The sequence below is a fragment of the Schistocerca cancellata genome, chromosome 8, assembly GCF_023864275.1.
Source record: "Schistocerca cancellata isolate TAMUIC-IGC-003103 chromosome 8, iqSchCanc2.1, whole genome shotgun sequence".
Classification (NCBI taxonomy): Eukaryota; Metazoa; Arthropoda; class Insecta; order Orthoptera; family Acrididae; genus Schistocerca; species Schistocerca cancellata.
This window is the reverse complement of record NC_064633.1, coordinates 328,658,933-328,685,167: the sequence shown is the minus strand read 5'-3', so window position 1 is coordinate 328,685,167 and position 26,235 is coordinate 328,658,933. Positions and strand designations below refer to the sequence as shown.

At 43.6% G+C, this 26,235-nt stretch overlaps 2 protein-coding genes across 3 annotated transcripts in view; one reads left to right on the top strand and one right to left on the bottom strand.

Annotated features, from left to right (window-relative positions):
* Window positions 1-26,235, top strand: part of LOC126095545 (uncharacterized) — a 471,749-nt gene that overhangs the window by 122,080 nt on the left and 323,434 nt on the right. The window lies entirely within an intron of this gene.
* Window positions 1-26,235, bottom strand: part of LOC126094843 (15-hydroxyprostaglandin dehydrogenase [NAD(+)]-like) — a 152,539-nt gene that overhangs the window by 76,349 nt on the left and 49,955 nt on the right. For both annotated transcript variants that reach the window (XM_049909447.1, XM_049909446.1), the window contains exons 2-3: window positions 21,786-21,912; window positions 14,054-14,160 (exon numbers count right to left, since the gene is read on the bottom strand). In XM_049909447.1, the coding sequence (XP_049765404.1) occupies window positions 14,054-14,160; window positions 21,786-21,912 (234 nt within the window). The remainder of the gene's footprint in view (window positions 1-14,053; window positions 14,161-21,785; window positions 21,913-26,235) is intronic.

Genomic DNA, 26,235 nt, shown 5'->3' with positions numbered 1-26,235 from the left:
AGGTTGTTTCGGTTTGTTATCACACGATGTTCTGCCTTCATTAAACTGTCGCACCCACAAACGCACTTTCGACACATCCATAACTCCATCACCACATGTCTCCTTCAACTGTCGATGAATTTTAATTGGTTTCACACCACGCAAATTCAGAAAACGAATGATTGTACGCTGTTCAAGTAAGGAAAACGTCGCCATTTTAAGTATTTAAAACAGGTCTCATTCTCGCCGCTGGCGGTAAAATTCCATCTGCCATACGGTGCTGCTATCTCTGGGACGTATTGACAATGAACGCGGCCTCATTTTAAAGCAATGCGCATGTTTCTATCTCTTTCCAGTCCGGAGAAAAAAAATCGGAGGCCTTAGAACTTGAATGCACCTCGTACTGTAGACTCAGCAGTATTTTGCCTGTAATGCGGCAACTACGTACCCCAGCCCCTAGACAACGAAACCAGCCAAACTTTTAATATTTTAACTCTGAGTCGGAGGGTACGTAGCTGAGGGCCACTAACATCATTTCATTCATTATTATTTGAATCCCCGCAACTTGTACGACATATCTACCGACTATCGTCCCATTCGCATTATTTCCTGGTGGAGAGTAGTCTTTTTTCTTATCTTACATTGTACAATGTGGGAAAACCTGTATTCCGGAACTTCAGACACTGCGGCTCTTTGCGGCATAAAAATACACAACAGCTCTTATAAACTATTACTGTACATATTATTACTCTTATTGTCGTTGAGGTAGCGTGCTGTAATGATCGAAGACTGGAAAAAGATATAAGTTCTGCGAAATGTGGTGGAGCACATCCTGTTTCCTTTCTTGTGCTGCAAATGGTGACAGTTGTAATACCAATTTTTTGTAATGACTGTAGGTTCCATGCTTTCCCTAGAATAGCTGATTCGAATCCTGTGGGATACACATAGTGAACCTGATTCGAGTGACAAAATTTCAAAGGTTGTTCAAGAACAATTTCTGAGGTTTTTGAATAAGATTTTCGTGATTCTCGCTGGCTCCTTACAGAGAAATTACATATCTTTGACCGATCGAGGTGGCATACAGGTTAGCAAACTGGACTCGCAAGTGGAAGGACGACGGTTCAATCCCGCGTCCGGCCATCCTGATTTAGGTTTTCCGTGATTTCCCTAAATCGCTTCAGGCACATGCTGGGATGGTTTCTCTGAAAGGGCACGGCCGACTTCCGTCCCCATCCTTCCCTAATCCTATGAGACCGATGAACTCGCAGTCTGGTCTCCTCCCCAAATCAACCCAACCCAACATATCTTTGTATGTGCATTACACTAAAAATATGTGCACAACTGTGCGAACGTCGACAGAATGCACCGAGTGTCTTGTTTGGAAACAAATTTGTTCCATTCACTCACAATATATGTAGTTGATGAATGAAACAATACCCGTTTTACTCTTCGCCATCAAGCTTACTTGCAATACTGGTCGCATGGATCTCGAGTTTCCTTGTTCGTCAGTGTTAGTTGTACGTTATTAGTGACACACAGCAATATGGAAAGGTTTCTTAATGGATAACTGATACGTGTTCAGTGAATGGAATGGAAGAGGAGCACAAGGACTCTGTGGTGAGCTGCTCCTGCAGTGTCCAGAACCGCGTCACAGCACTTTTGCTTCTACCTAAGGGTTGCTGCTGCATTACCGTCATTTGTATTGCACATTTTGGTCATTGCATACTACTGGATTTTTCAGTGTTCTGAACGCATTTTCCAAGAAACGAGCCGGCCGCGGTGGTCTCGCGGTTCTAGGCGCTCAGTCCGGAACCGCGCGACTGCTACGGTCGCAGGTTCGAATCCTGCCTCGGGCATGGATGTGTTTGATGTCCTTAGGTTAGTTAGGTTTAAGTAGGTCTAAGTTCTAGGGGACTGGTGACCGCAGCTGTTAAGTCCCATAGTGCTCAGAGCCATTTTGAACCAAGAAACGAAAGTGATTGGGGTAACAAAACGAGTATCTACATCTACATTTACAAACATACTCCGCAAGACACAGTATGCTGATGGAGGAGGGTACGTTGTACCACTGCTAGTCATTTCCATCCCTGTCCCACTCGCAAATACAGCGAGGGAAAGCGACTGTCTATGTGCCTCCGTATGAGCCCTAACTTCTTTCATTTATATTTGTGGTCCTTATGCGAAATTTACGTTGGAAGCAGTAATCTTCAGATGCCAGTTCTCTAAATTTTTTAAATAGTGTTCCTCGAAATAACTCCGCGTTCCCTCCAGGGATTCCCATTTATGTTCCCGAAGCATTTCTGTAATACTAGCGTCGTGTTCGAACCTACCTGTAATCAGTCTAATAGCCAGTTCTGAATTGCTTCCATATTTTCCTTTAATTCGACCAGGTGCAGATCCCGGACACTGTAGCAGTACTCGAGAACGGGTCGCACTAGTGTCCTATTTGCGGTCTCGTTTACAGATGAACCACACTTCTCTAAAATTCTCCCAATAAACCGAAGTCGACATTTCAACTAACCTAACACTGTCCCTATATTTCATATCGCTTTGCAACTTTACATCAAGATATTCTGACTCTGTTAACGAGCACACTGCTAATGCTGCATTCGAACATTAAGGATTTGTTTTTCCTACTCATCTTCATTAACTTACAGGTTTCTACATTTAGAGCCAGCTGCGATTCATCACACCAGACAGAACTTTTGTCTAACTCATATTGTACCCCCTACAGTCACTCAACGACGACACGCTCCCGCACACCACAGAGTCATCAGCAAACAGCTGCAAATTGCTGCCCACCCTGTCCTTCAGATCAGTTATATATATTGAAACTAACAACGGTCCTGTCACACGTCTCTGGGTTATGAGTAAATCGTAACTACATTAGCACTAAGCAACAAGCCACCGGAGATAAAGGGTCCCGTATAACAAAACACTCGGAAAATATCCCTGCACAGCCTCCAAATTTTCTTCGGTGAGTTCTGGTTCACCCTTTAGACTGTAAATGAAGTGAGTGATTGCCGACGTGACGTCACCAAGACAGAGATAGGCTAATCCATAATCCCGTAGGCTGTGATCGCAGGCTTCACGCTTCCGGTAAGCGTTTAACGACCATACGAGGAGTGTCAGATCCGATTGAACTTCAATTATTTCCAGGATTTGTGTGTATTCGTTTATCGATACTGTACACAAACTGTCGGAAATACTGAGTACATAAATTGTAATTTTCTCGTTATGTAGGCACTCTTCGTTTAATCGTGTGCAGCATATTCTTCTTCCTGTTAAAAAGAGTGGGCAGATCGGTCTGTTACATGTTCTAGGACTTAGAAATAAGGAGTATCTGTGTTGTCCTGTAATCACAGTACTAACTAGGAATTAAAGTATTTCACCAATCTGGTGTACAAAGGCGATAAACGTCGCCATAAGTTGTTGTAAGCAACTCATTGTGCAAATTTCAACCCGACTACTATAGTTCATTCTTAGGATTTCGGTTGGAAGGCACGTAGCTACTGAAGATAAAATGAGGAGAGCAGAAGGTCCTGTGTTAGCGATTCGCGTGAAAATTTTCAAATTAACTTCAGACAATGTATCCTTTTGTTTTCTGGACTACGATCTCATAAATTTAGAGTAAGATGCGAGCAGAACGAACTTAAAATATTCGTTGAGTTCAAAAATAGATTGAACGCTTTCACCTGAAGATGACAAGTAGCATTCTTGTCGAAAGGTTGTGACAATGTCACGCCATGACTCGGCTGATAACCAGAGAAGATTTAATCGCTGAAATTCACCGAAAAAGGCTACATTTCCGTTGAGATCTAAATTCTGGTTAGTTTTCGTTTCAAAGATTTTGCTTCAAAGACGCCCTGTTCTATTTGTATTCTTAAAATGTTTCAGAAAAATGGTTCAAATGGCTCTGAGCACTATGGGACTTAACTTTCGAGGTTATCAGTCCCCTAGAACTTAAAACTACTTAAACCTAACTAACCTAAGGACATCACACACATCCTTGCACGAGGCAGGATTCGAACCTGCGACCGTAGTGGTCGCGCGGTTCCAGACTGTAGCGCCTAGAACCGCTCGGCCACCCCGGCCGGCAAAATGTTTCAGAGATTTCAGTGTAGACGTGTGTCTGGATAGTTGTGAGGTAACTTCTGTGCCACGTAGCATTAAAGTTTGATTTCTTATATTAGCTAAAGCTCCAGCTATGAGTATTTCTCGAAAGTGAAAGAAAGAATCAATGTTTTAAGTGATTGCCTATAAATTCTAAGTTATATTGAAGGTAACACTGCTGAAGAATGTTTAACATAAGCTGAAGTGACTCCGGTATCTTAGGGAATAGTCATGTGACTTCATTACATCATCGTTGCGCGGTTATATGAACACAGTTAGGTTTTCTGAGCTTGTTTGTGTTTTAAAACACTAAATAAGTGTTTATAGCCTCTGGTGATGTCTCCGGTCTTACACGACGCAATGCCACGAACTGAAAGGCACAGAAATCCGCCTTAGATCGCGATCTAATGCCCATATAACCAGTCACCACTAATGTGAGTATCAGGCACGAAAATCTGTATTAGATGAATTAGCTGTCTATCATTTGACACAATAGCTAGCCATATCCTCTTTATTTCACATCAGGTGGCGAGTGTACGACCTTCAAATGCAGTTAAATGAATTGAACACTGCTGCATCTAACCAGTCTTACAAATTTTGGCGCCATGTTGTGCATTACAGTGCTGAGCGCTGATACCATGATGTATTACTTCTACATTCAGGTAAACACGAAATTATCCTATCTGTGGGAAGGTGCTACAACACATCATAGCGTCCTGCTTATTATTTTGTATTCTCAATCTTGCCTTCTGTCTGTTACTGGTGGTATACACTCAGGGCCGGCCTTACCCATCCAGGCGCCCCGGGCGAGTCGTCCAGTTGGCGCCCTTTATTGTATAAATAGCGAACCTGGCAGTGCTTTGCAACACGGCATTTGACTGTTTTCTAGAAATCGTCTTAAGTGGTTAATGGGGTCATCTTATGATCATAACATGGTTTTTTCCATCGTAAATTTGAGTATTTTATTTTTTTAAATGGAAATGAAATCCAAATAATCTGAAAGCCCGCTAAGACGCTCCATGTGAGTCTTGTGTAGCCTGTGACGTCAGTCCAGCATGCTGCTGTCGCTGCCGTAACAGTCAGTATAGCAGTGATATATTGTTTGGGCATTCACTTTTTGGGAAATTGTCTAAAAATATTGCGTAGTACTGCACTGTACATCTACAAAAACTCCAGAAAATTGTTTTTGCGTGTTCCAAACAAAGAAAAGATGCGTAAAATGTGGCTGAAACAGGCTCGTACCACTTACCAGAAAATTAAAATGTTGACACAGTCACGACACTCGTTTCACTCACAATTATTCCGCCACGAAAACATGACCGCTGCCTCCGACTCTTACTGACAATTACTGACATGCGGGTGCAAATCGTAGCGCTGCCAACATATGCAGTCTAACAAACATTGTGTGGCGCTGTATTATTTCAGTACGTTAGGGGAGAATTCTCTATGAATGCAGTGCACGCATTGCATGATCTATTAATTAATGTACATGAGTCATTAAGTCGCAAATATTCGATATAAATACATTCGTATTAATTAAATCATAATGTAATGTATATTTCACAGTCTGTATTTTCTTTTATTTGGAGCGACCGGTAGTTTCTGTTCTGAACAAGAGATGGTGCGGCTGCATGGGCTCTTCCTTGTTGCAGTTCTTGAAAGAAATAAGAGAGGCGCTTTGGTAGAGCCCGTGCTAGCCCGCGTCAAACATGGATGTTTGCAGACAATACGAAGATTGCATTCAGCATGATTTCTCTTCTGCTACCCCGAATTCATCGCGCATTCGTGAGATTAGCGACGTATGTTGAATGAGACTGAATAATATTTTAGTTTCGCGAAATGGGTGATTGTAAATTGTAATTTTTTTTTTTTTTTTTTACATGCGTTTAGTATGTGGCGCCCCTTGGGCCCCGGCGCCCTGGGCGACCGCCCGGGTCGCCCCGTCCTAAAGCCGGCGCTGTATACACTGACGAACATGCACTACAGACAGTCAGAGATAAAATACATGCCTGTTGAAGTGGGATTGCCGCAGCTGCTTTGCACCTCTGCCATACACGTTATTGTTTGCGTATTTATGCCAACGCCTCAGTGTCGTCTCACTCCTAGATAACTATGGTCCTTCAGTATTTGTTGTAGAGGCCATCTGCGCTTCGCTGTTGCATGCCGATGGCAGTGCTGCTAGCTGTTAAGACCCTTTCACACGATCGACTTTCTTGTCTCAGGTGACTACTCGAGACAAATGAGTCTACAGCAGCGCCCCTGGGGCTTTATTCCAGTACTGAATTTTGTGTGTTTCAAACATAGACATTGTAAAAATAATTACGCTCCCCGAGGGCGCTGTAGTCGCCGAGTAGTTTGTAACTTCGGCTGGACGCCATTGTGACATTAAGTGTCTGGCAAGTAGAAGTGTATTGTGCATTTATTTGCAGGTTTCCTGTTTCAGAAACAAAGCTTTTAGAAAAATGGTTAAATGCTATCAAGGGGCAAAGTTGCCAACCGCCAGGAAACCATTTTCTATGTCCGGAACATTTCGAGGGAAGTTGTTTCCCTGTGGGCTGTGTAAATTTCATAGGGCTAAAAGACAGTGCTTTCGCCCTCTGAACAACATTTAACGGAATTTAATTATTTTCTCAACCATAAGGGCTATCATATTTAAACTATAGATCTTTAATGACACTCATGTGCAGCAAGAAGAAATTTCGCGAGTTAGTTTACCACCACAATGGCTGCTATTCAACTTGTCCGATGTACACTACAGACGAGTTAAGGAATTGTGGGGGTTGGTTTTGAGTGCTCATTTTCTTTTACATATCAGCACCAAAGCTGAGTGCGTTGTGAGAGCTGTCTGCTGTGCAATTTGTCATCTGAACGGTGAAAGTGAGGTTATGAGTGACTATCCTTTTTATGAAACAATCGAAATTTGGTAACAAAATGTAGGAACAAGTTGTTATATTAGACTTTGTTAATGGCCAAAGCAGAATTCATAGTGGAACTTCTTGGCAAAGGTGGCATGGTAAATTCTTTACATTGCTAACGACTGAAAGAAGAGGAAAAATTTCATCCAAAAATTTTAGAATGTATACATTTATTTTCTCGAGAAAATATATACTTGCAAACACATGTAACAATATCTAAAACGCAGTAAAGAGCGCCTTTTTCTTTATTCTCTGTATCTTGTTTTCTTGCGAAGTGCCAATAACATCTAAAATTATTTTTCTTGTCATTTATAATCTTACATTTTCACAGTAGAAATAATTTTCATTATCTATTTACGTTTTTGTTTATGCATAGTGTGGTGTGCGTACTGTAAGACCTTCAGTACACGCACCATCAGATTATTTGACTTGTCGCTCTAACGAAGTAGGCGAGTGTCAGCAATATGTCTCGTGGTCTTATCATGGCGTGTTTATCTTCTGCCGTTAGGTCAGACGATAGAAATGCCACTTGCACGCTTAGAGTAGCAGATTGACGGTGACCAACTTTAAACAGAACTTGATTAATTTCCAAACACATTTATTAAAATAATAACAAGCATAAAAATAACTTAACTTGGTTCTGGATACCGTTTACAATTGACAATCTGAAGTTCCTTTGGTCTTGGTACGTTAATCTTATTCTCACATATCTCTGATACTTGACAAAGTGTCTATACATTTCTCTTCATAGCTATGTACAGGAATATGGTAATCTTATCAGGCGCAGACTGAAACTTGACTACAGACTAATGCAGACTGATTAATCGGAGTTTTTTTTTTCCTTTATTGAGTTTCGATTCCCCCTAAAGGGGGCGGGCTGGCAGCAGCTTATTACGCCGCTCTTCAGCCTACAGAATTTGTTTTAAAAAGATGAAGATAATAAAAAATAATAACAGTAGGCGATAAAATCGGTGACTTAAAGGTAAAATGGCAGAAAATTCTGGAGCTTAAAACATAAAACACAGGGTGGATGATGCTAATAAAAGACACAGGAAGCAGAAAAATAATAGACAGACAATTAAAAAACACGGCGACAGCCTGGGTTCTGTTCGCAAGAGATATAAAAAGCACACCCAGCTACAGAATGATGTCTGTTCGCAACACTGTGGAAGGACGCACAACACTGAACACTCACTTAAACACTGCACTAAAAGTTGGCACAAATATGACATACCACACCCGAGAGCAAGTGGGGGGAAACTGGGCAGATGATGGGAAAAAGATGGGGGGGAAGGAGAGGAAAAGTGAAGGGGGAGGGGGGAAAGGAGCCAATGGAAGAGGAGGATCCATAAGAGGGGTGGGGGTGCTGAGCAGACGTGCCAGGGAGTGGGGAAGGCAGAGGAGGGGAGTACAATAGGACTCAGGGGGGGGGGGAGAAAGGAGATAGGGAGAGGATAGGCGGGGAGAAAACACAGGATGGAAGGGGGGAGGAAGAGGGAGCCCACGGAAAGGACGGAGGAAAGGAGGGGGGGATGAGGATCAGAGTTGATAGGAAGGATAAATGGAGGGAGAGAGGGCATCATCCGGGAGGGGGAGTTGATGGAAGCCACCTTGGGAAAGGAGATGTAGGGTGTAGAGGTGGAGGGTAGGGGGGACACAATGGTGAAGACGTGGCAGGGGATTAATCGGAGGTCTGTACACTTGTTATAATACCTCGCGTGTTCCGGTATCACTGCGCAAGTGTGATCTGCGAGGAAAAAAGGTTCTACATTAGCAGCAATCTCATTGGCTGCATTACATATTAATACGCGGATCGGCGGAAGCAGAATTTGGTCTGTCTCTAAGACAGCGCCATCTCATAGAGCGGAGACGGACGAGCGCTGCGCCTGCGCTGTTGTGCTTAGCGGGGCGCGCTCTAGTGGGAAAGTTGTGTATGCGCTGACTATGCGGAACTATGTACACAACACATAGAGCAGGCTTTTTCTTTATAGACTGGAAATACGTTTTCGCTTCCAGACATTTCACCCCTGTTGCAGGAAAGCGCTAGTAGGAAGAAATATTTTTGTAACTTTGCAATGTGCCACGAAAACAAAGCCAACAACACTGTAAAGATTAAGAAGACACGGCAGCATAAAATCAACTTCTATAATAGGAATGAGCTCGACCAGAGTAAGTTGATTCCCGATGTTAACAGAGGCCGCCACAGTCCCTTGTTTCTGCGCAAGCGCAGTGTGCAGATAACTCGGAAATTTAGAACTCCACACTCGGCACCATGTACAGATCACTGACTTCATAGTCACACCCACATCGTTGTTGGTTGCTGATTCACACACAGGCACAAAAGGCGCAATCACTGTGATTAGTCGATTTTGACCAGAAAGTCACTCATGTAAAAACACAGGCCTGCATTTGAATACGACTCACACTGTTGAAAGATTTTACGTCACAGTTCGGGAAATTTCGGGCTCTGCTCGATCTTCTGATCGGCTTGAGATTAATGACTTCTGTTGGTACTATCACAACAACCTGTCTTCGCGTTTTTAACGCGCTGTGGATTTTAATAATTAAAGTAACTGTGAAACATGGACTGAAACATCTTATAGACCAGAGGTCATGCGTAACAACGGCAACTAACAATAAATTAAAGATTGCAAACATGATTTTGTCCAACAAGTAACTAGCAGTAGGAAAAGGCAGTTTTATTTACAAAACAAATATGATTCTGTCCAGTTCTCGAGTTTTCGTGCATCCTGGGATCTAGTGATATCTGATGGTACTATCTCCTAGACGAGTCTCGGCGCTGTAATTCATTCTCACGGCAATAATTATAGTCACTTAATTGACATATATTTCGTTAGTTCGGCATTTAACTCTAGATTTAATTATTTTCATTGTTTCATCTGAATGTTGCCATCTTTTTTTGAAACTGATTAAAATGCGGTAACTTTTTTATCTCTTATTCTAATATGAACAGGGACTGAATTGTTCATTGGCAACCTACTTGGTAAATCATTATTGCCTCTCTTAAATAAATAAGATAATATATTGGGTTCAGTAAAGTATTATATTTTCGAGGACAAACTTTTCGTCTTTGTGTGTTACCGTTACTTCAAAATCAAAAAAATGGTTCAAATGGCTCTGAGCACTATGGGACTCAACTGCTGAGGTCATTAGTCCCCTAGAACTTAGAACTAGTTAAACCTAACTAACCTAAGGACATCACAAACATCCATGCCCGAGGCAGGATTCGAACCTGCGACCGTAGCGGTCTTGCGGTTCCAGACTGCAGCGCCTTTAACCGCGCGGCCACTTCGGGCGGCACTTCAAAATCAGCATAAATGTTTACATATCCATATGTACCAGTATTCTACTAGAACTCTAACATAAATTTGTTCAAACACGGTAGGAGACTGCGCAGCGGTAGAATTTAATTCTGCTTTCTTCAGCGTTTTATGGGATTGTCAGATTTTGAGCGGAACCATAGCTTATTGCGTATCCACTCCACTAACACCGCGCAAGTCAAATGTTACGTGATTATTCGATCAAACTCGATACTGTGTAGAATGCTGCGGTGTATTGGGAAATCTGGAGCCCGTTCGAAAGCTGGTACCTCTTTTCCAGCCCCAGTAAAACGGGCTTTAGGGATCTTTTCTTCAGCATGGAATGTTGTAGCGTACAGCACAGTCTTTTGGCGTGAATTCGGCAGTGGCGTATCGTGGCTTGGACGCCATGAGGCCCCGAAAACGTCTGGGGGCCATCGTACAAATGGTTCAAATGGCTCTGAGCACTATGGGACTAAACATCGGAGGTCATCAGTCCCGTAGACATAGAACTACTTAAACCTAACTAACCTAAGGACATCACACACATCCATGCCCGAGGCAGGATTCGAACCTGCGACCGTAACAGCAAAACAGTCCTGAACTGAAGCGCCTAGAACCGCTCGGCCACAGCGGCCGGCTGAGCCATCCTACCTAATACATTACTTTCCTTTGCCGTCCATCTACAGCTGAGATGTAATCTGCATGAAATGCGCAATATTTGACGCTTTAGATGTTTGCACCAAACGTTCAGACTGATGATCGTACCTTGAACTGCTAGTACCATGGAGTCAGTGCCTGAGCATAGTCCGAGACTTGGGTAGTGACATGGGAACGTATAACTAGTGAGGTCTAACCTTTCCCCTCCTATTTCTTTTGTAGCTCTTGGAGATCTTTACGATGGACGGCCTAAGTATTTATCGTCTAAACAACGTTTCCTAAGTTTCATGCTTTATCCTCATCCATTGTTCGTACCCTTTCCTCTCCATAATCTGCTCATCAGTTTGTAGCATCCGTTCTCCTTGGCGCTCGAACGTAACAAAGGAAACTGTTGTGCTATCAGCAGTTAGTATCAGACCTTGTTTACTATTTTCGAGGTTAAGTAACACTGTTATTAACTGAAATGAGCATGCATCAACAAGCAGTCTTGTTGGTAGAGTGGGAGAGACAGCACTACAAAGTGATACAGTGCTATAATTACATACAGTTTACACCCAAGTGTCTTAGCAATATATTATTAAATATCAACTACATAAAATTAATGAACACAGCCGGCCGCGGTGGTCTAGCGGTTCTAGGCGCTCAGTCCGGAACCGCGCGACTGTTACGGTCGCAGGTTCGAATCCTGCCTCGGGCATGGCTGTGTGTGATGTCCTTAGGTTAGTTAGGTTTAATTAGTTCTAAGTTCTAGTGCTCAGAGCCATTTGAACCATTTTTAATGAACACAAAAAGGACCGCAAAAGTTTCCAAATAGTAATAAAAAACAAAGTAAAGCGCAATTATACCGAAATAGAATTTCTCGTGTGAAACAAATGCATGTAACAACTTTTAAATGTTTTGCGACTTTGTTTATCGGATTGACTAAAAAACAATGAGGAAGTTTGAGTCGAACTCGTCAGTAAACTTGGGAGGAATAGAAATTTAGAAGAACCGACAACAAGAGAGAACTAAAATAACTGAGGGCACTTCGTTGCAAATTTCTGAGCTTGCTAACCAGGAAATATTGTATTGATTATTATAACCTTACGAAGAAGGTAAGACATCTAAAAGAAAAGGGACTTTGTTATAGCCGGCCTGTGTGGCCGAGCGGTTCTAGGCGCTACAGCCTGGAACCGCGCGACCGCTACGGTCGCAGGTTCGAATCCTGCCTCGGGCATAGATGTGTGTCATGCCCTTAGGTTAGTTAGGTTTAAGTAGTTCTAAGTTCCAGGGGACTGGTGACCTCAGATGTTAAGTCCCACAGTGCTCAGAGCCATTTTTGAACTTTGTTATAATGGCCGTCTTCCATCCTTAAGAAAATATTGCCGAGCGGGGTAGCCGAGCAGTCTAAGGGGGCTTTCACGGTTCGTGCTGCTGGCCCCGTCGGAGGTTCGAGTCCTCCCTCTGGCATGAGTGTGTGTGTTGTCATAGTGTAAGTTAGTGTAAGTTAGACTAAGTAGTGTGTAAGCTTAGGGACCGATGACCTCAGCGGTTTGCTCCCATAAGACCTTACCACAAATTTCCAAGAAAATATTGTTTTGTTTACCCCGAATGGTTTTACAACTCTAATTACTCCGAAAAATCGGACGCCCACTCAAGGAAACAACTGTAGTATTTCTCGCTTCATTATGAAACACACAGATTAATCTTCAAATTTTAAGACATATTTAATTAATCCGAAATTTGCATTGCTTATTTTGGTGGCGAAAGCATTAGTAAATTAGCTTACTTTGGACACTTTCATTTATTAATGGCATGTATAATAATTGTCTGGGGAAATTACACGTAGAAAATATTCATTTCACAGTAACGTGCTGTTGGGCAATATGTAGTGCACATCTTCGAACTTCACGTAGACAACTTCTTAAAAAATTAGAAACACTAACATCAGTTCCCCAATCAAATATTCTCTTATACAGTTTTTTGTGTAGAATGAAGTTCAATTTGAAAATAATAGTGGCTGTAATAAAAATGACACTAGGAACTAGAATACTCTCTGCTATCGACAACTTAAACTTACTCTTACATAGGAACCAGCAAAGTTTGCTTCCACGAAAATATTTAACCATCTCCGTTGTGAATTAAAGATACTGAAGGGTGAAGAAATTTTCAGAAAAAAAATTTAAATCACACCTGCTTGACAAATCCTTCTGTTTCATAGATGAATTTGTGAGTAGATAGTATGTATGTGGTTGGGTTACATTTATCAAATTTTATTATAGGTTAAGATTAAAAAGTCCTCTACGTTTCCACACAGAAAACGTATCTCATTTGTAAACCTGCTGACGTGTTCCATATCTCGAGTGTGAACCACGCAACAGGCAAAAACCAAACTAGGACTCATTTTAGTCGTGATAGTGGGTCTGTAAACTTACTAATTTTCCACTTCATAACAATTTTTATACAGTGTACTGCCACAAAATGAGTTTTATTACTGTCCAGTATTCGATCTTTTTCTCTCAGTTTAACGGACTCTCACGAAATTCTTGAACTGAATTAATATTTCCTTGTACCTCTGACAAAAGATTGTGGACAACACTCGTTCGACACTTTCCAAAGATTTAGGCTGCGGCCATTTCAAGCAGTACTCCCATTTTAATCCACACGCTCGACTGTTGATAGTCACTGCATCTGAGACTCTGCCATTTCAAGTCTCTGGCTCTTCCACCCACTGCCTCGCTCCGTGAAGATCTCATGCAGTAGTTGGACAAATAGCTTCGTTTGGTAATCAGATGGGTGTGTAACTCTCGATATCTTAAATAATATTCTTACCATAGTATGGCCTACACAACAGTGTTCCGTACTCTCCTTTCACTGGTGTGTTGCATGTACACCATAGATACTACTACAGCATCCCTGTTAGAAGAGTTTCTGCACGCTGTAATACACCGCATTCTATCACCTCTGGTTGTAATAAGGAGCAACTAAGTCACATTTAGGAATTACAGCGATAGCCAACAGTAACGAAAGAAGCGTTGTGCATTGTGGACGAGTGTGGTCTGTGGAAAGCACTCTGAGAAAACTCACCACATTGACGGCAATTGTCATTTCCCAGTTGTCCTCATTAAGGACGCCAGCGTTGTTTATGACGATGTCGAGGCCACCAAACGTTGTCGACGCTTTCTTGAATGCTTCTGTAAGCAAACAAAGAGAATTTAATAAAGTGCCAGGTATAATGAATCTTGCAGTTGTATCCTATTCATCCATTCCTCTGAGTGCTTTCATTCCGAAATTTTCTTTATTAAAGGAGAAATACTTGCGGCATACCAAACATCAAATCGATATCGCAGACCTCGTGTCCGCGATATGAAAGACAACGTAAGCTCCACCAGGATTTTATAAGAGCATAAATTCCCCAACCTTCATGTGTAACAGAACTGTCTTTGTAGGTGTCCACAGTGGATTGTATCAGCAATGCCCAGTTTCAGAAAAAAACGGAAAACCAGACAAAGCGCAGACGCAGAGGTAGAGGAAAATTCATTCCAGAGATATCCCCTTACTCAACAAGCCGACTGATAAATTCTTGCCCCGGAAATTATAGCCTAGCGTGAGAAGTTACGACACATGGACAGGGCTGAACAATCGGGGTAAGCAAGAGGGTTATCGTCGAGTTGAACTCTTGATGTCGTCGGATGAGCACATCTCTGCCAGGACTTCTGTACTAATTTAATTTGATGTGCTAAAACAAAGACGGGGCTGTGTCAAGTATCACTGTCTATTTAAAATCCTTGCTGTATTTTCGTTATTCAGTTTAAAAAATAATTGAGGCATTTATGCTACTCTCGAATACTAACAGTATTCCGACGCATTTGTTTATTTTGTTGTAGCCCAATAGAGATCCTGTTGCTAACGATATGAACAGAATTTATCTCTGTTTCAGTTCAGTTGGTGATTGGTTTGGTAACGTGTCAATTTTCGAGCCATAGCGCGCCATTACACGCCGATTTGCGTTCTTTACAATTCGAACGTTGTCATGAAATAAGATTAATGTTTTTGTATAATGGAAAACATTTTGTCCGCATTATGTTATATATTATCACTGTCTGTCGTCACAAATCTTATCTGCTCCTCAACAACGACTCTGAACTGACCACTATGAAATCAGAGATAATTTTGGCCAACAGTAGGTGTGAATTTAGTCAGAATCGAAATTTTATGACATATCATTGTTTGTCATGCTCCTGCTGTGGTCACTTGGATGTATTCCGACTCCGAACAATTCCTTTTCGGAGGAATTACGTACAAGGACATTTCGAAAATAAGTTGCGCCATTGGTTTTGCAAGAGAAGATAGTACACCAGGTGACAAAAACAAACGCCATTCCAATATACGTCAGTTGCTAGTTCAACGACGAAAGGCGCCTCAGCGAAGGAGGAATGAAGCACGCACACAGCGCAGAAGAAGAGAGTATCAACAGACTGGCGTGTCCGATGTTTTTCGAGTACACATCACGACGGTGTAGACCTCCTCAACAAACACAGATCCGCCATACAACGAGAGAGAGAAAGACTCTTTCAGTGGAGGTGTTGTGCTGTTGGACGACCACGCGAAACCACACACAGCAGGACCCACACAGGACCAGCTTCGTCGCTTTGGATGGGAAAGACTGGATCAGGCGGCTTACAGCCCCGGTATTGCCCTATCAGACTTTCACCTGTTCCCTGCACTGAAAGCCCCACTACCAAACCAATGCTGATGTGGAGAAGGCTGTGGGACAATTCTTTGCCTCACAGGGCACCGCGTTTTACCAGAGTGTTTCTTCAAATTGATTGCACGCTGCGACAAATGTGTCGAAGTCGGTGGCGACTATGTCGATAAATAGTGCATGTTGTATAGTTCGTAATGCCATGATGTATTTGCTTCTGGCAGTAAAGTTCCCATTTTTAAAACAATGACGAAACTTACTTTCGGAACTTCCCACGTACATTCATTTCTATTCAGTTACATTTCTTCCTCGATTTTAAATGGGACACATTACATTTTGTATGAACATGCTATTCAGACACGACATACACGGAGGAATGTATACAGTGTGTGCGACCAGTTATTCCGCGATGTTGTTATTATATTGTCAACAGTGAAATGTAATAACATCTTGATTTTTCTCAGTGGTTCCAATGGCTCTGGGCACTATGGGACTTAACATCTGAGGTCATCAGTCCCCTAGAACTTAGAACTACTTAAACCTAACTAACCTAAGGACATCACATACATCCATTCACGAGGCAGGATTAGAACCTGCGACCGTAGCGGTCGGGCGGTTCCAGACTGTAGCACTTAGAACCACTCGGCCGCTACGGCCGGCTGATTTTTCCCATTCTTATCGTCAAGTGTATCATGAAATTAATAGTATTAGTTTAATTTGAAACGCTTAAATTCATTATTTGTTATAGGAAAGCAGTATGTGAATACTTTCATTTCCTAACTAAATCGCTAACGACAGAGGCTAGATATTATGTAAATTGAAGGTGGAGGGGCGAGGAAGGAAAGGAAGGGGAAGAAGCTATTGATGGCAGCTGCGCCAGCACTTTATACGGAATCAGCGGCGACAAGTGAAAATTTATACTCACCGGGATTCGAGCTGTCTGCACTCCAGTGTGTGGTACTTGTAGCATACAGATCACTGTGCGCCGTGTTTTTTTTTTTTTAAGTGTTCATCGAGTCATTTCCCTGTGCCTTTCTTTTAGCTCATCTGTAGTTTTACTACTGTTTCAATCCCGTGTATGTCACCTTTGACCCTTTTTCCGTTGTCTTAAGGCGTGCGAGGCAGGGCGATTGTCTGGGTCAACGCGAGTGAGGTAGGAGTGGTGACTGAGTGTCATTTTATAGGTTTCCACTTGACTGCATCACAACAATTTTAGTCATTTTCTCCACATTTGCTTCTTTTAGGATGTGTAAGTGTGCTGATAACCTCGGTGTTGAGCGCCAGTAAGCTTCAAACAAACAGTCGAACGTCGTTGTGCATCAACACTCAAGGTGGTGGATTCATTGCCCATCGAGGCGAATCAGTTACACTCCTGGAAATGGAAAAAAGAACACATTGACACCGGTGTGTCAGACCCACCATACTTACTCCGGATACTGCGAGAGGGCTGTACAAGCAATGATCACACGCACGGCACAGCGGACACACCAGGAACCGCGGTGTTGGCCGTCGAATGGCGCTAGCTGCGCAGCATTTGTGCACCGCCGCCGTCAGTGTCAGCCAGTTTGCCGTGGCATACGGAGCTCCATCGCAGTCTTTAACACTGGTAGCATGCCGCGACAGCGCGGACGTGAACCGTATGTGCAGTTGACGGACTTTGAGCGAGGGCGTATAGTGGGCATGCGGGAGGCCGGGTGGACGTACCGCCGAATTGCTCAACACGTGGGGCGTGAGGTCTCCACAGTACATCGATGTTGTCGCCAGCGGTCGGCGGAAGGTGCACGTGCCCGTCGACCTGGGACCGGACCGCAGCGACGCACGGATGCACGCCAAGACCGTAGGATCCTACGCAGTGCCGTAGGGGACCGCACCGCCACTTCCCAGCAAATTAGGGACACAGTTGCTCCTGGGGTATCGGCGAGGACCATTCGCAACCGTCTCCATGAAGCTGGGCTACGGTCCCGCACACCGTTAGGCCGTCTTCCGCTCACGCCCCAACATCGTGCAGCCCGCCTCCAGTGGTGTCGCGACAGGCGTGAATGGAGGGACGAATGGAGACGTGTCGTCTTCAGCGATGAGAGTCGCTTCTGCCTTGGTGCCAATGATGGTCGTATGCGTGTTTGGCGCCGTGCAGGTGAGCGCCACAATCAGGACTGCATACGACCGAGGCACACAGGGCCAACACCCGGCATCATGGTGTGGGGAGCGATCTCCTACACTGGCCGTACACCACTGGTGACACTGAATAGTGCACGGTACATCCAAACCGTCATCGAACCCATCGTTCTACCATTCCTAGACCGGCAAGGGAACATGCTGTTCCAACAGGACAATGCACGTCCGCATGTATCCCGTGCCACCCAACGTGCTCTAGAAGGTGTAAGTCAACTACCCTGGCCAGCAAGATCTCCGGATCTGTCCCCCATTGAGCATGTTTGGGACTGGATGAAGCGTCGTCTCACGCGGTCTGCACGTCCAGCACGAACGCTGGTCCAACTGAGGCGCCAGGTGGAAATGGCATGGCAAGCCGTTCCACAGGACTACATCCAGCATCTCTACGATCGTCTCCATGGGAGAATAGCAGCCTGCATTGCTGCGAAAGGTGGATATACACTGTACTAGTGCCGACATTGTGCATGCTCTGTTGCCTGTGTCTATGTGCCTGTGGTTCTGTCAGTGTGATCATGTGATGTATCTGACCCCAGGAATGTGTCAATAAAGTTTCCCCTTCCTGGGACAATGAATTCACGGTGTTCTTATTTCAATTTCCAGGAGTGTATATGAACGCGTGGTGTCTGTTCTTTCGAACATGTCCGAAAGAAGAGACACCACTCACTTATATGAAGGCTAATTAAATAAATTTAAAAAATAAATCTGCTTTCCTCTAAGCTGAATTTATTTTTCTAAATTTTTGTAAAAAAGCTTTAAAACACAATTCATCCAGCTTGCGTCTATCAAGGAACAGCCTCAGACTTTTCGGAACAGCTGCACTATACTACGTAGAAAAACCTACTGAAATATATTCATCAGTTAAAGAGAGGGTAGTGAACTTCCATGAATACAGAAGGACAGGTGTTATTCACTAGCCGGTCGGCGTGGCCGAGCGGTTCTAGGCGCTACAGTCTGGAACCGCGCGACCGCTACGTTCGCAGGTTCGAATCCTGCCTCGGGCGTGGATGTGTGTGATGTCCTTAGGTTAGTTAGGTTTAAGTAGTTTTAAGATCTAGGGGACTGATGACTTCAGCAGTTAAGTCCCATAGTGCTCAGAGCCATTTGAACCATTTCGTAATTCACTACATTGTAACAATTACATCACATAAGAAAAAATTTCGGCACTCAGAATAAATATAGCATTGTACCCCTGCACACCATCGGCGAATATGTAAATGGTTAGAGCTGAATTCTCTGTGACAAATAGAACGACCACCAGAGTGGGTTACTGTCGTTCGTGTTTAGTGGTATTAGACTGGAAAGTCGCACAGGTCACACAAACATTCAAGAAACCTAGTAAGAGTAATCCACTAAATGATAGGCCCATATCATTAACGTCGATATGCGGCAGGATTTTCAAACGTATATTGCGTTGGAACATTATGAATTACCTCGAAGAAAACGGTCAATTGGTACACAGTCAACATGGATTTTGAAAACATCGTTCTTGTGAAACACTCTTTACTCGTATAAAGTGCTGAGTGCTATTTTCATGGGATCTCAGATTGATTTGGTATTTATGGACTTTCGGAAGGCTTTTGACTCTGTACCATACAAGTGGCTTGTAGTGAAATTGTGTGCTTATGGAATACCGTCTCGGTTATGTGGCTGGATTCGTGATTTCCTGTCAGAGAGGTCGCAGTTCGTAGTAACTGATGGAAAGTCATCAAGTAAAACACAAGTGATTTCTGGCGTTCTCCAAGGTAGTGTTACAGGCCCTTTGCTATTCTTTATCTATATTACGATTTGGCAGACAATCTGAGCAGCCGTCGTAGGTTGTTTGCAGATAACGCTGTCGTTTATTGACTAATAATGCAATAAGAAGATCAAAACCAATTTGCAAAACGATTTAGAAAAGATATCTGAATGGTGCGAAAATTGGCAATTCGCCATAAATAACGAAAAATGTGAGGTCATGACTTCACATGCTTGCTAAAAGGAATCCGTAAAACTTCGGTAACACGAGAAATCAGTCAAATTCAACAAAATACCTAGGAATTACAATTACGAACAACTTAAATTTGAAGGGATACATAGAAAATGTTGTGGGGAAAACTAACCAAAGACTGCGTTTTATTGGTAGGACACTTAGAAAATGTAATAGATCTACTAAGAAGACTGCTTACACTACGCTTGTCCGTTCTCTTTTAGAATACTACTGTACAGTGTGGGATCGTTACCCGATAGGATTGACGGAGTACACTGAAAAAGTTCAAAGAAGGGCAGCACGTTTTGTATTACCGGGAAATAGGGGAGAGAGTGTCACGAAGTGATACAGGATTTGGGGTGGACATCATTAAAACAATGGCGTATTTCCTTGTGGCGGAATCTTCTCACGAAATTCCAATCACCAACTTTTTCCTCGAAATGCGAAAATATTTTGTTGACACCGATCTACATAGGGAGAAACGATCAGCATGATGAAATAAGGGATATCAGAGCTCGTACAGTAAGATATAGGTGCTGGTTATTTATTCGCGGTATATGAGATTGCAATAATAGAGAATTGTGATGGTGGTTCGAAGAACCCTCTGACAGGCACTTAAATGTGATTTGCAGAGTTTCCATGTATATGTAGATGTAGGGCAGGCCTGGTAGAGTATATAAGGGGCGTGAACAATATCAGATGTTGAGTAATGGCTGTGAATATCAGGGAGTTGCCGCATACGTTATCAGCACCTGAAAGACTGTGAAAGAGGAGTCATTGTGGCTCCCTATTTGACAGCTGGTCGAATCGTCTAGTATCCAGATATGTGATGCATTCGGATGCGACAATGGCCCGATATTGGACTGCATGGGGATGCTCGCTAGCCGTCAAGGTTCCCGTCGACCAGATCTGACGACCACAGAGGGAGATCGCCGTATCGTGCGCCATGTACATCTCAACCCCGTTAACATCAGCACCTGCCATCTCAAAGTAAGTGATGGACTCCCTGAAATATTCTGTGTCACCTTGCACCGATGTGCAACAAACAACTGGTCTAGGTAACGTAGGCTGCCATTGACACCACAACACAAATGGCTGTTTTTCGGGAGGAGCCATGACCTGGAAGCATGGATTGCTAATGAAGGGTGTCGTATAGTGTTCAGCAGCGAATCACGGTTCTGCACAAAACTGGTTGACGCCAACGTAGAAAGCACATTAATTCTTCCTTCTTTTTCATGCCACCTTTTATGGAGAGTTGACAACAGATCTTTCGCCTTAATTTGGAAAGTTTGTGCTGATTCATTAGGACCTAATCATCTAGAGGTTAAGAGCGTATTGTGTTCGGCAATGAATCACGGTTCTGCCCAACCCCAGTTGACATCAATGGAGATAGCACGTTAATTCTCCCTTCTTTTTTCTCATACCGCTTTTTGTGGAGTGGTGACAATAGATCTTTCGCCTTCATTTGAAAAGTTTGCCCCGATTCATTAGAGCCTAATCATCTAGAGGTCAAGTGCGTATTGTTTTCAGCGATGAATCACAGTTCGCCACAATCCCGGTTGACATAAATGAAGATAGCACATTAATTCTCCCTTTTCATGCCGCCTTTTATGGAGTGTTGACAACATATCTTTCCCCTTCATTTGGAAACTTTGCAATGATTCAGTAGGGCCTAATCATCTAGAAGTTGATTGTGTACACGGAAAGCCAGAGGGCGCTGGATTGAGTACCAGTCGAACCACGGAAATTTTTCACTCTCTCTCTCACACAGCCAAGGAGGGAAGACGCGCCAGGGGCGACACGCTGTTAGACTGTAGGTCCCATTTCGGCGGTTGGATTACTGGGGTTATATTAGGGACACTAAAGTCGCTGAAGTGGCTTCCAATTGAAAGACTCCCACTGTGTCATTCAGCCACACGAAATTATTATCATCATTACTATTATAGTTCATTAGTGGTCTAGTCGCTGCTACTCACCCTTGAACTGATCAGCTTTGGTGACGTCGGCGCGGATGAAGATGGCGCGCTTCGCACCAAACTCTGACTCCATCTGCGCCACGGCCGCCTTGCCTACTGCCTCCGCCATGTCCAAGATGGCGACGCCCTGTTTCACAAGAGACGTCTAAATATCCAGCGAGTAAAGAAACTCAATGTACTACAAAATTAATCACATTCGTCGTATTACAACCCTCGAAAACGTGAAACTTCCAAAGGGGTGGATCTTGTAATGCTCTTGATATAGGTAACATTAATTTCCAAAGTCGCCTTCCACAACAGTTTAAACATGAAAATGCGTAGTTTTACTGGTTTGAAACAACAGTGTACAGAGTTCAATATACTAAAAAATTACGTTTTGTAAGTTACTAGCTGACAAACCCATCTATGCCTAAATGTTCATTTTGCCGATTTTCTATTAAGAACAGAAACAAAAATGAACTGTATTTCTAGTGTGATTTCGAAGAACTTTCATTTCCATGTAATCTTCAAAACACCTTCAAAATTATGAAACGGTCATACAAAGAAATACCATGATTTACAAATGTATATGTATATCTGCTTAGTGCGTCTACAACGCGTTTTTGTAAACGTCTCTACGGCAGCACTTCATAATTCTATTCATGGCTACTGTTTTTGCCTTCATTTCTCAACTGAAACCTGTCAAAAGCACTACCAGGTGTCACGGATTTCTTTATGTCGACTCGACTGTAGGGGTGTCTTAGTAGTACAGAATTAATGTATCAAAATTTCACTCATGATGGACATTTTTTCACGCATCTGAGTGTTTATGAACTCATACTCTTGAAACGTGTATCATACAATGATGTATTTCTGTAGGTACATTCAGTGGTATATGTGGACAGTGAAACTTCCTGGCAGATTAAAACTGTGTGCCGCACCGCGACTCGAACTCTAGACCTTCGCCTTTCGCGGGCAAGTGCTCTACCAACTGAGCTACCCAAGCACGGCTCACGTCCCGTCCTCACAGCTTTACTTCTGCCAGTAGCTCGTCTCCCACCTTCCAAACTCTGCAGAAGCTCTCCTGCAGGAGAGGGCTTGAGTCGTGCTTGGGTAGCTCAGATGGTAGAGCACTTTCCCGCGAAAGTCAAAGGTCCCGAGTTCGAATCTCGGTCCGGCACACAGTTTTAATCTGCCAGGAAGTTTCATATCAGCGAACACTCCGCTGCAGAGTGAAAATTTCATTCTGGTGTGTGGATAGTGTCTGTGACATATGTTGTGAATAGGGTTAGTAGCAAAGAAGTAATAAATTTAAGTGTCATGTGGATACTGCTGTGAAATATGTTGTGAATAAAGTTAGTAGCAAAGCAGTAATAAATTTAAACGCCATAGAAAATGCGACAGTTTTTCACAAATGGTTCAAATGGCTCTGAGCACTATGTGACTTAACATCTGAGGTCATTAGTCCCCTAGAACTTAGAACTAGTTAAACCTAACTAACCTAAGCACATCGCACACATCCATGCCCGAGGCAGGATTCGAACCTGCGACCGTAGCAGTCATGCGGTTCCAGACTGAAGCGCCTAGAACCGCACGGCCACCGCGGCAAGCTTTTCACAAATCTCATTGTTTATGATCTCATATCTTATAAACTATGATAAGTAGGTGGTTTTTATCCCAACAAAGATTGTTGCCTAGCAGTAAGTGATACGTGCACCAAACGTGGTAGAACTCGGTCCAGAGGTTTCGGAAGAGATGTGGACCACAAATACGTACATACATACACGACACATATACACACACATACATATATTTTCATAATATGTATGAATCTTGAATACAGTGTGCTTGAACATGCCAGGCTGTCATGAGGTAGCACTTCGTTGTGTTCAGTAGGTTTGAAATTCAAGCCTATACTCGTTTGCCAAATTCGTCAACAGCACTCTTACAATGGGTCCAGTCATTAATCTCATACTCATTAATTGTAGGCAGCAACCTGAGGTTTAAAGTTGCGTTCCAACGAAGTAGTGATCAATCCCGTGTTGGTTGCGTTATGCTGTCCCATTTCCCGACACTCATTAGATTTCGCATTTGCTAACCACGAATTTTGTCTACGTGGTATCTGACAAGTTCAAAATTGTTGCTCCGGTGTATTTAGACCAGTTCCAGAGCTGCTGTTAACTATGGAGGAAATAAGATGCCAACTGTAGGAAATGTAGTAAAAAAACAGTCAAATGTTTTGTGAAAAGATTGATCTAAAAGCGTAAAATAAAGTAGATTAGAGCAACATTTGACGTGCTTTTGAATGATGCTACAAATTATGGACAACAATTCTAACACAGAAGCAAATATAAAGTTGACTTTGATTTGCAAAATCGAGTATTTAAATATTTAAAATCATACACAAGAAACTGTAGCAACTTGAACTTTCATACGTTTGTTACGTAGAAAGAACACTATGTAGTCGGATTATAGCTGCTCTCTGATTTACGATTCCAATTTTAATATATTCATTATATTCATTTTTTGTAGGGGAAAGTTAGTGAGCAAGAATAATTATGCCGGCAGCAATGATAAGGGAGACATTACTTCTTGTACTGTGCTCGTTCTCTTTCCAGATATTCGAAGGATTCTGTAAGGAAAAATTTTTGAGACTGAATAATTCTTGAAACTTATTTCAACCTTGTAGCATAGGTGATAGGAATATATCAAAGCCACACAACAGCAGACTTCACGACCCCCATAATCCACTATATCAATGTCCTCTAGTATATTTTAAAATTCTTCGATTCTAAGCTAAATCTAAACTTTTTAACTTGTCAATCGGCACCTCATGTGCTGTACACAATTTCGCGGGGCATTCAAAGATGCGTCAAACCTTTCTCCAATCTATTTTATTTCTTAGTTTTGGAGGACTAAATTTCGCAAAATTTTGATCTTGCTTTTTAATTTCTTTAATTTTTAAATTTTGTTCAGAGAACATGGAATCTCATTGAATAGAGAAATATTGTCTTCACTGACGAGTGCTGCTTTGAATTGATCCCCTATAACCAGAGAAAATACACTTCTGGAAATTGAAATAAGAACACCGTGAATTCATTGTGCCAGGAAGGGGAAACTTTATTGACACATTCCTGGGGTCAGATACATCACATGATCACACTGACAGAACCACAGGCACATAGACACAGGCAACAGAGCATGCACAATGTCGGCACTAGTACAGTGTATATCCACCTTTCGCAGCAATGCAGGCTGATATTCTCCCATGGAGACGATCGTAGAGATGCTGGATGTAGTCCTGTGGAACGGCTTGCCATGCCGTTTCCACCTGGCGCCTCAGTTGGACCAGCGTTCGTGCTGGACGTGCAGACCGCGTGAGACGACGCTTCATCCAGTCCCAAACATGCTCAATGGGGGACAGATCCGGAGATCTTGCTGGCCAGGGTAGTTGACTTACACCTTCTAGAGCACGTTGGGTGGCACGGGATACATGCGGACGTGCATTGTCCTGTTGGAACAGCAAGTTCCCTTGCCGGTCTAGGAATGGTAGAACGATGGGTTCGATGACGGTGTGGATGTACCGTGCACTATTCAGTGTCCCCTCGACGATCACCAGTGGTGTACGGCCAGTGTAGGAGATCGCTCCCCACACCATGATGCCGGGTGTTGGCCCTGTGTGCCTCGGTCGTATGCAGTCCTGATTGTGGCGCTCACCTGCACGGCGCCAAACACGCATACGACCATCATTGGCACCAAGGCAGAAGCGACTCTCATCGCTGAAGACGACACGTCTCCATTCGTCCCTCCATTCACGCCTGTCGCGACACCACTGGAGGCGGGCTGCACGATGTTGGGGCGTGAGCGGAAGACGGCCTAACGGTGTGCGGGACCGTAGCCCAGCTTCATGGAGACGGTTGCGAATGGTCCTCGCCGATACCCCAGGAGCAACAGTGTCCCTAATTTGCTGGGAAGTGGCGTTGCGGTCCCCTACGGCACTGCGTAGGATCCTACGGTCTTGGCGTGCATCCGTGCGTCGCTGCGGTCCGGTCCCAGGTCGACGGGCACGTGCACCTTCCGCCGACCACTGGCGACAACATCGATGTACTGTGGAGACCTCACGCCCCACGTGTTGAGCAATTCGGCGGTACGTCCACCCGGCCTCCCGCATGCCCACTATACGCCCTCGCTCAAAGTCCGTCAACTGCACATACGGTTCACGCCCACGCTGTCGCGGCATGCTACCAGTGTTAAAGACTGCGATGGAGCTCCGTATGCCACGGCAAACTGGCTGACACTGACGGCGGCGGTGCAAAAATGCTGCGCAGCTAGCGCCATTCGACGGCCAACACCGCGGTTCCTGGTGTGTCCGCTGTGCCGTGCGTGTGATCATTGCTTGTACAGCCCTCTCGCAGTGTCCGGAGCAAGTATGGTGGGTGTGACACACCGGTGTCAATGTGTTCTTTTTTCC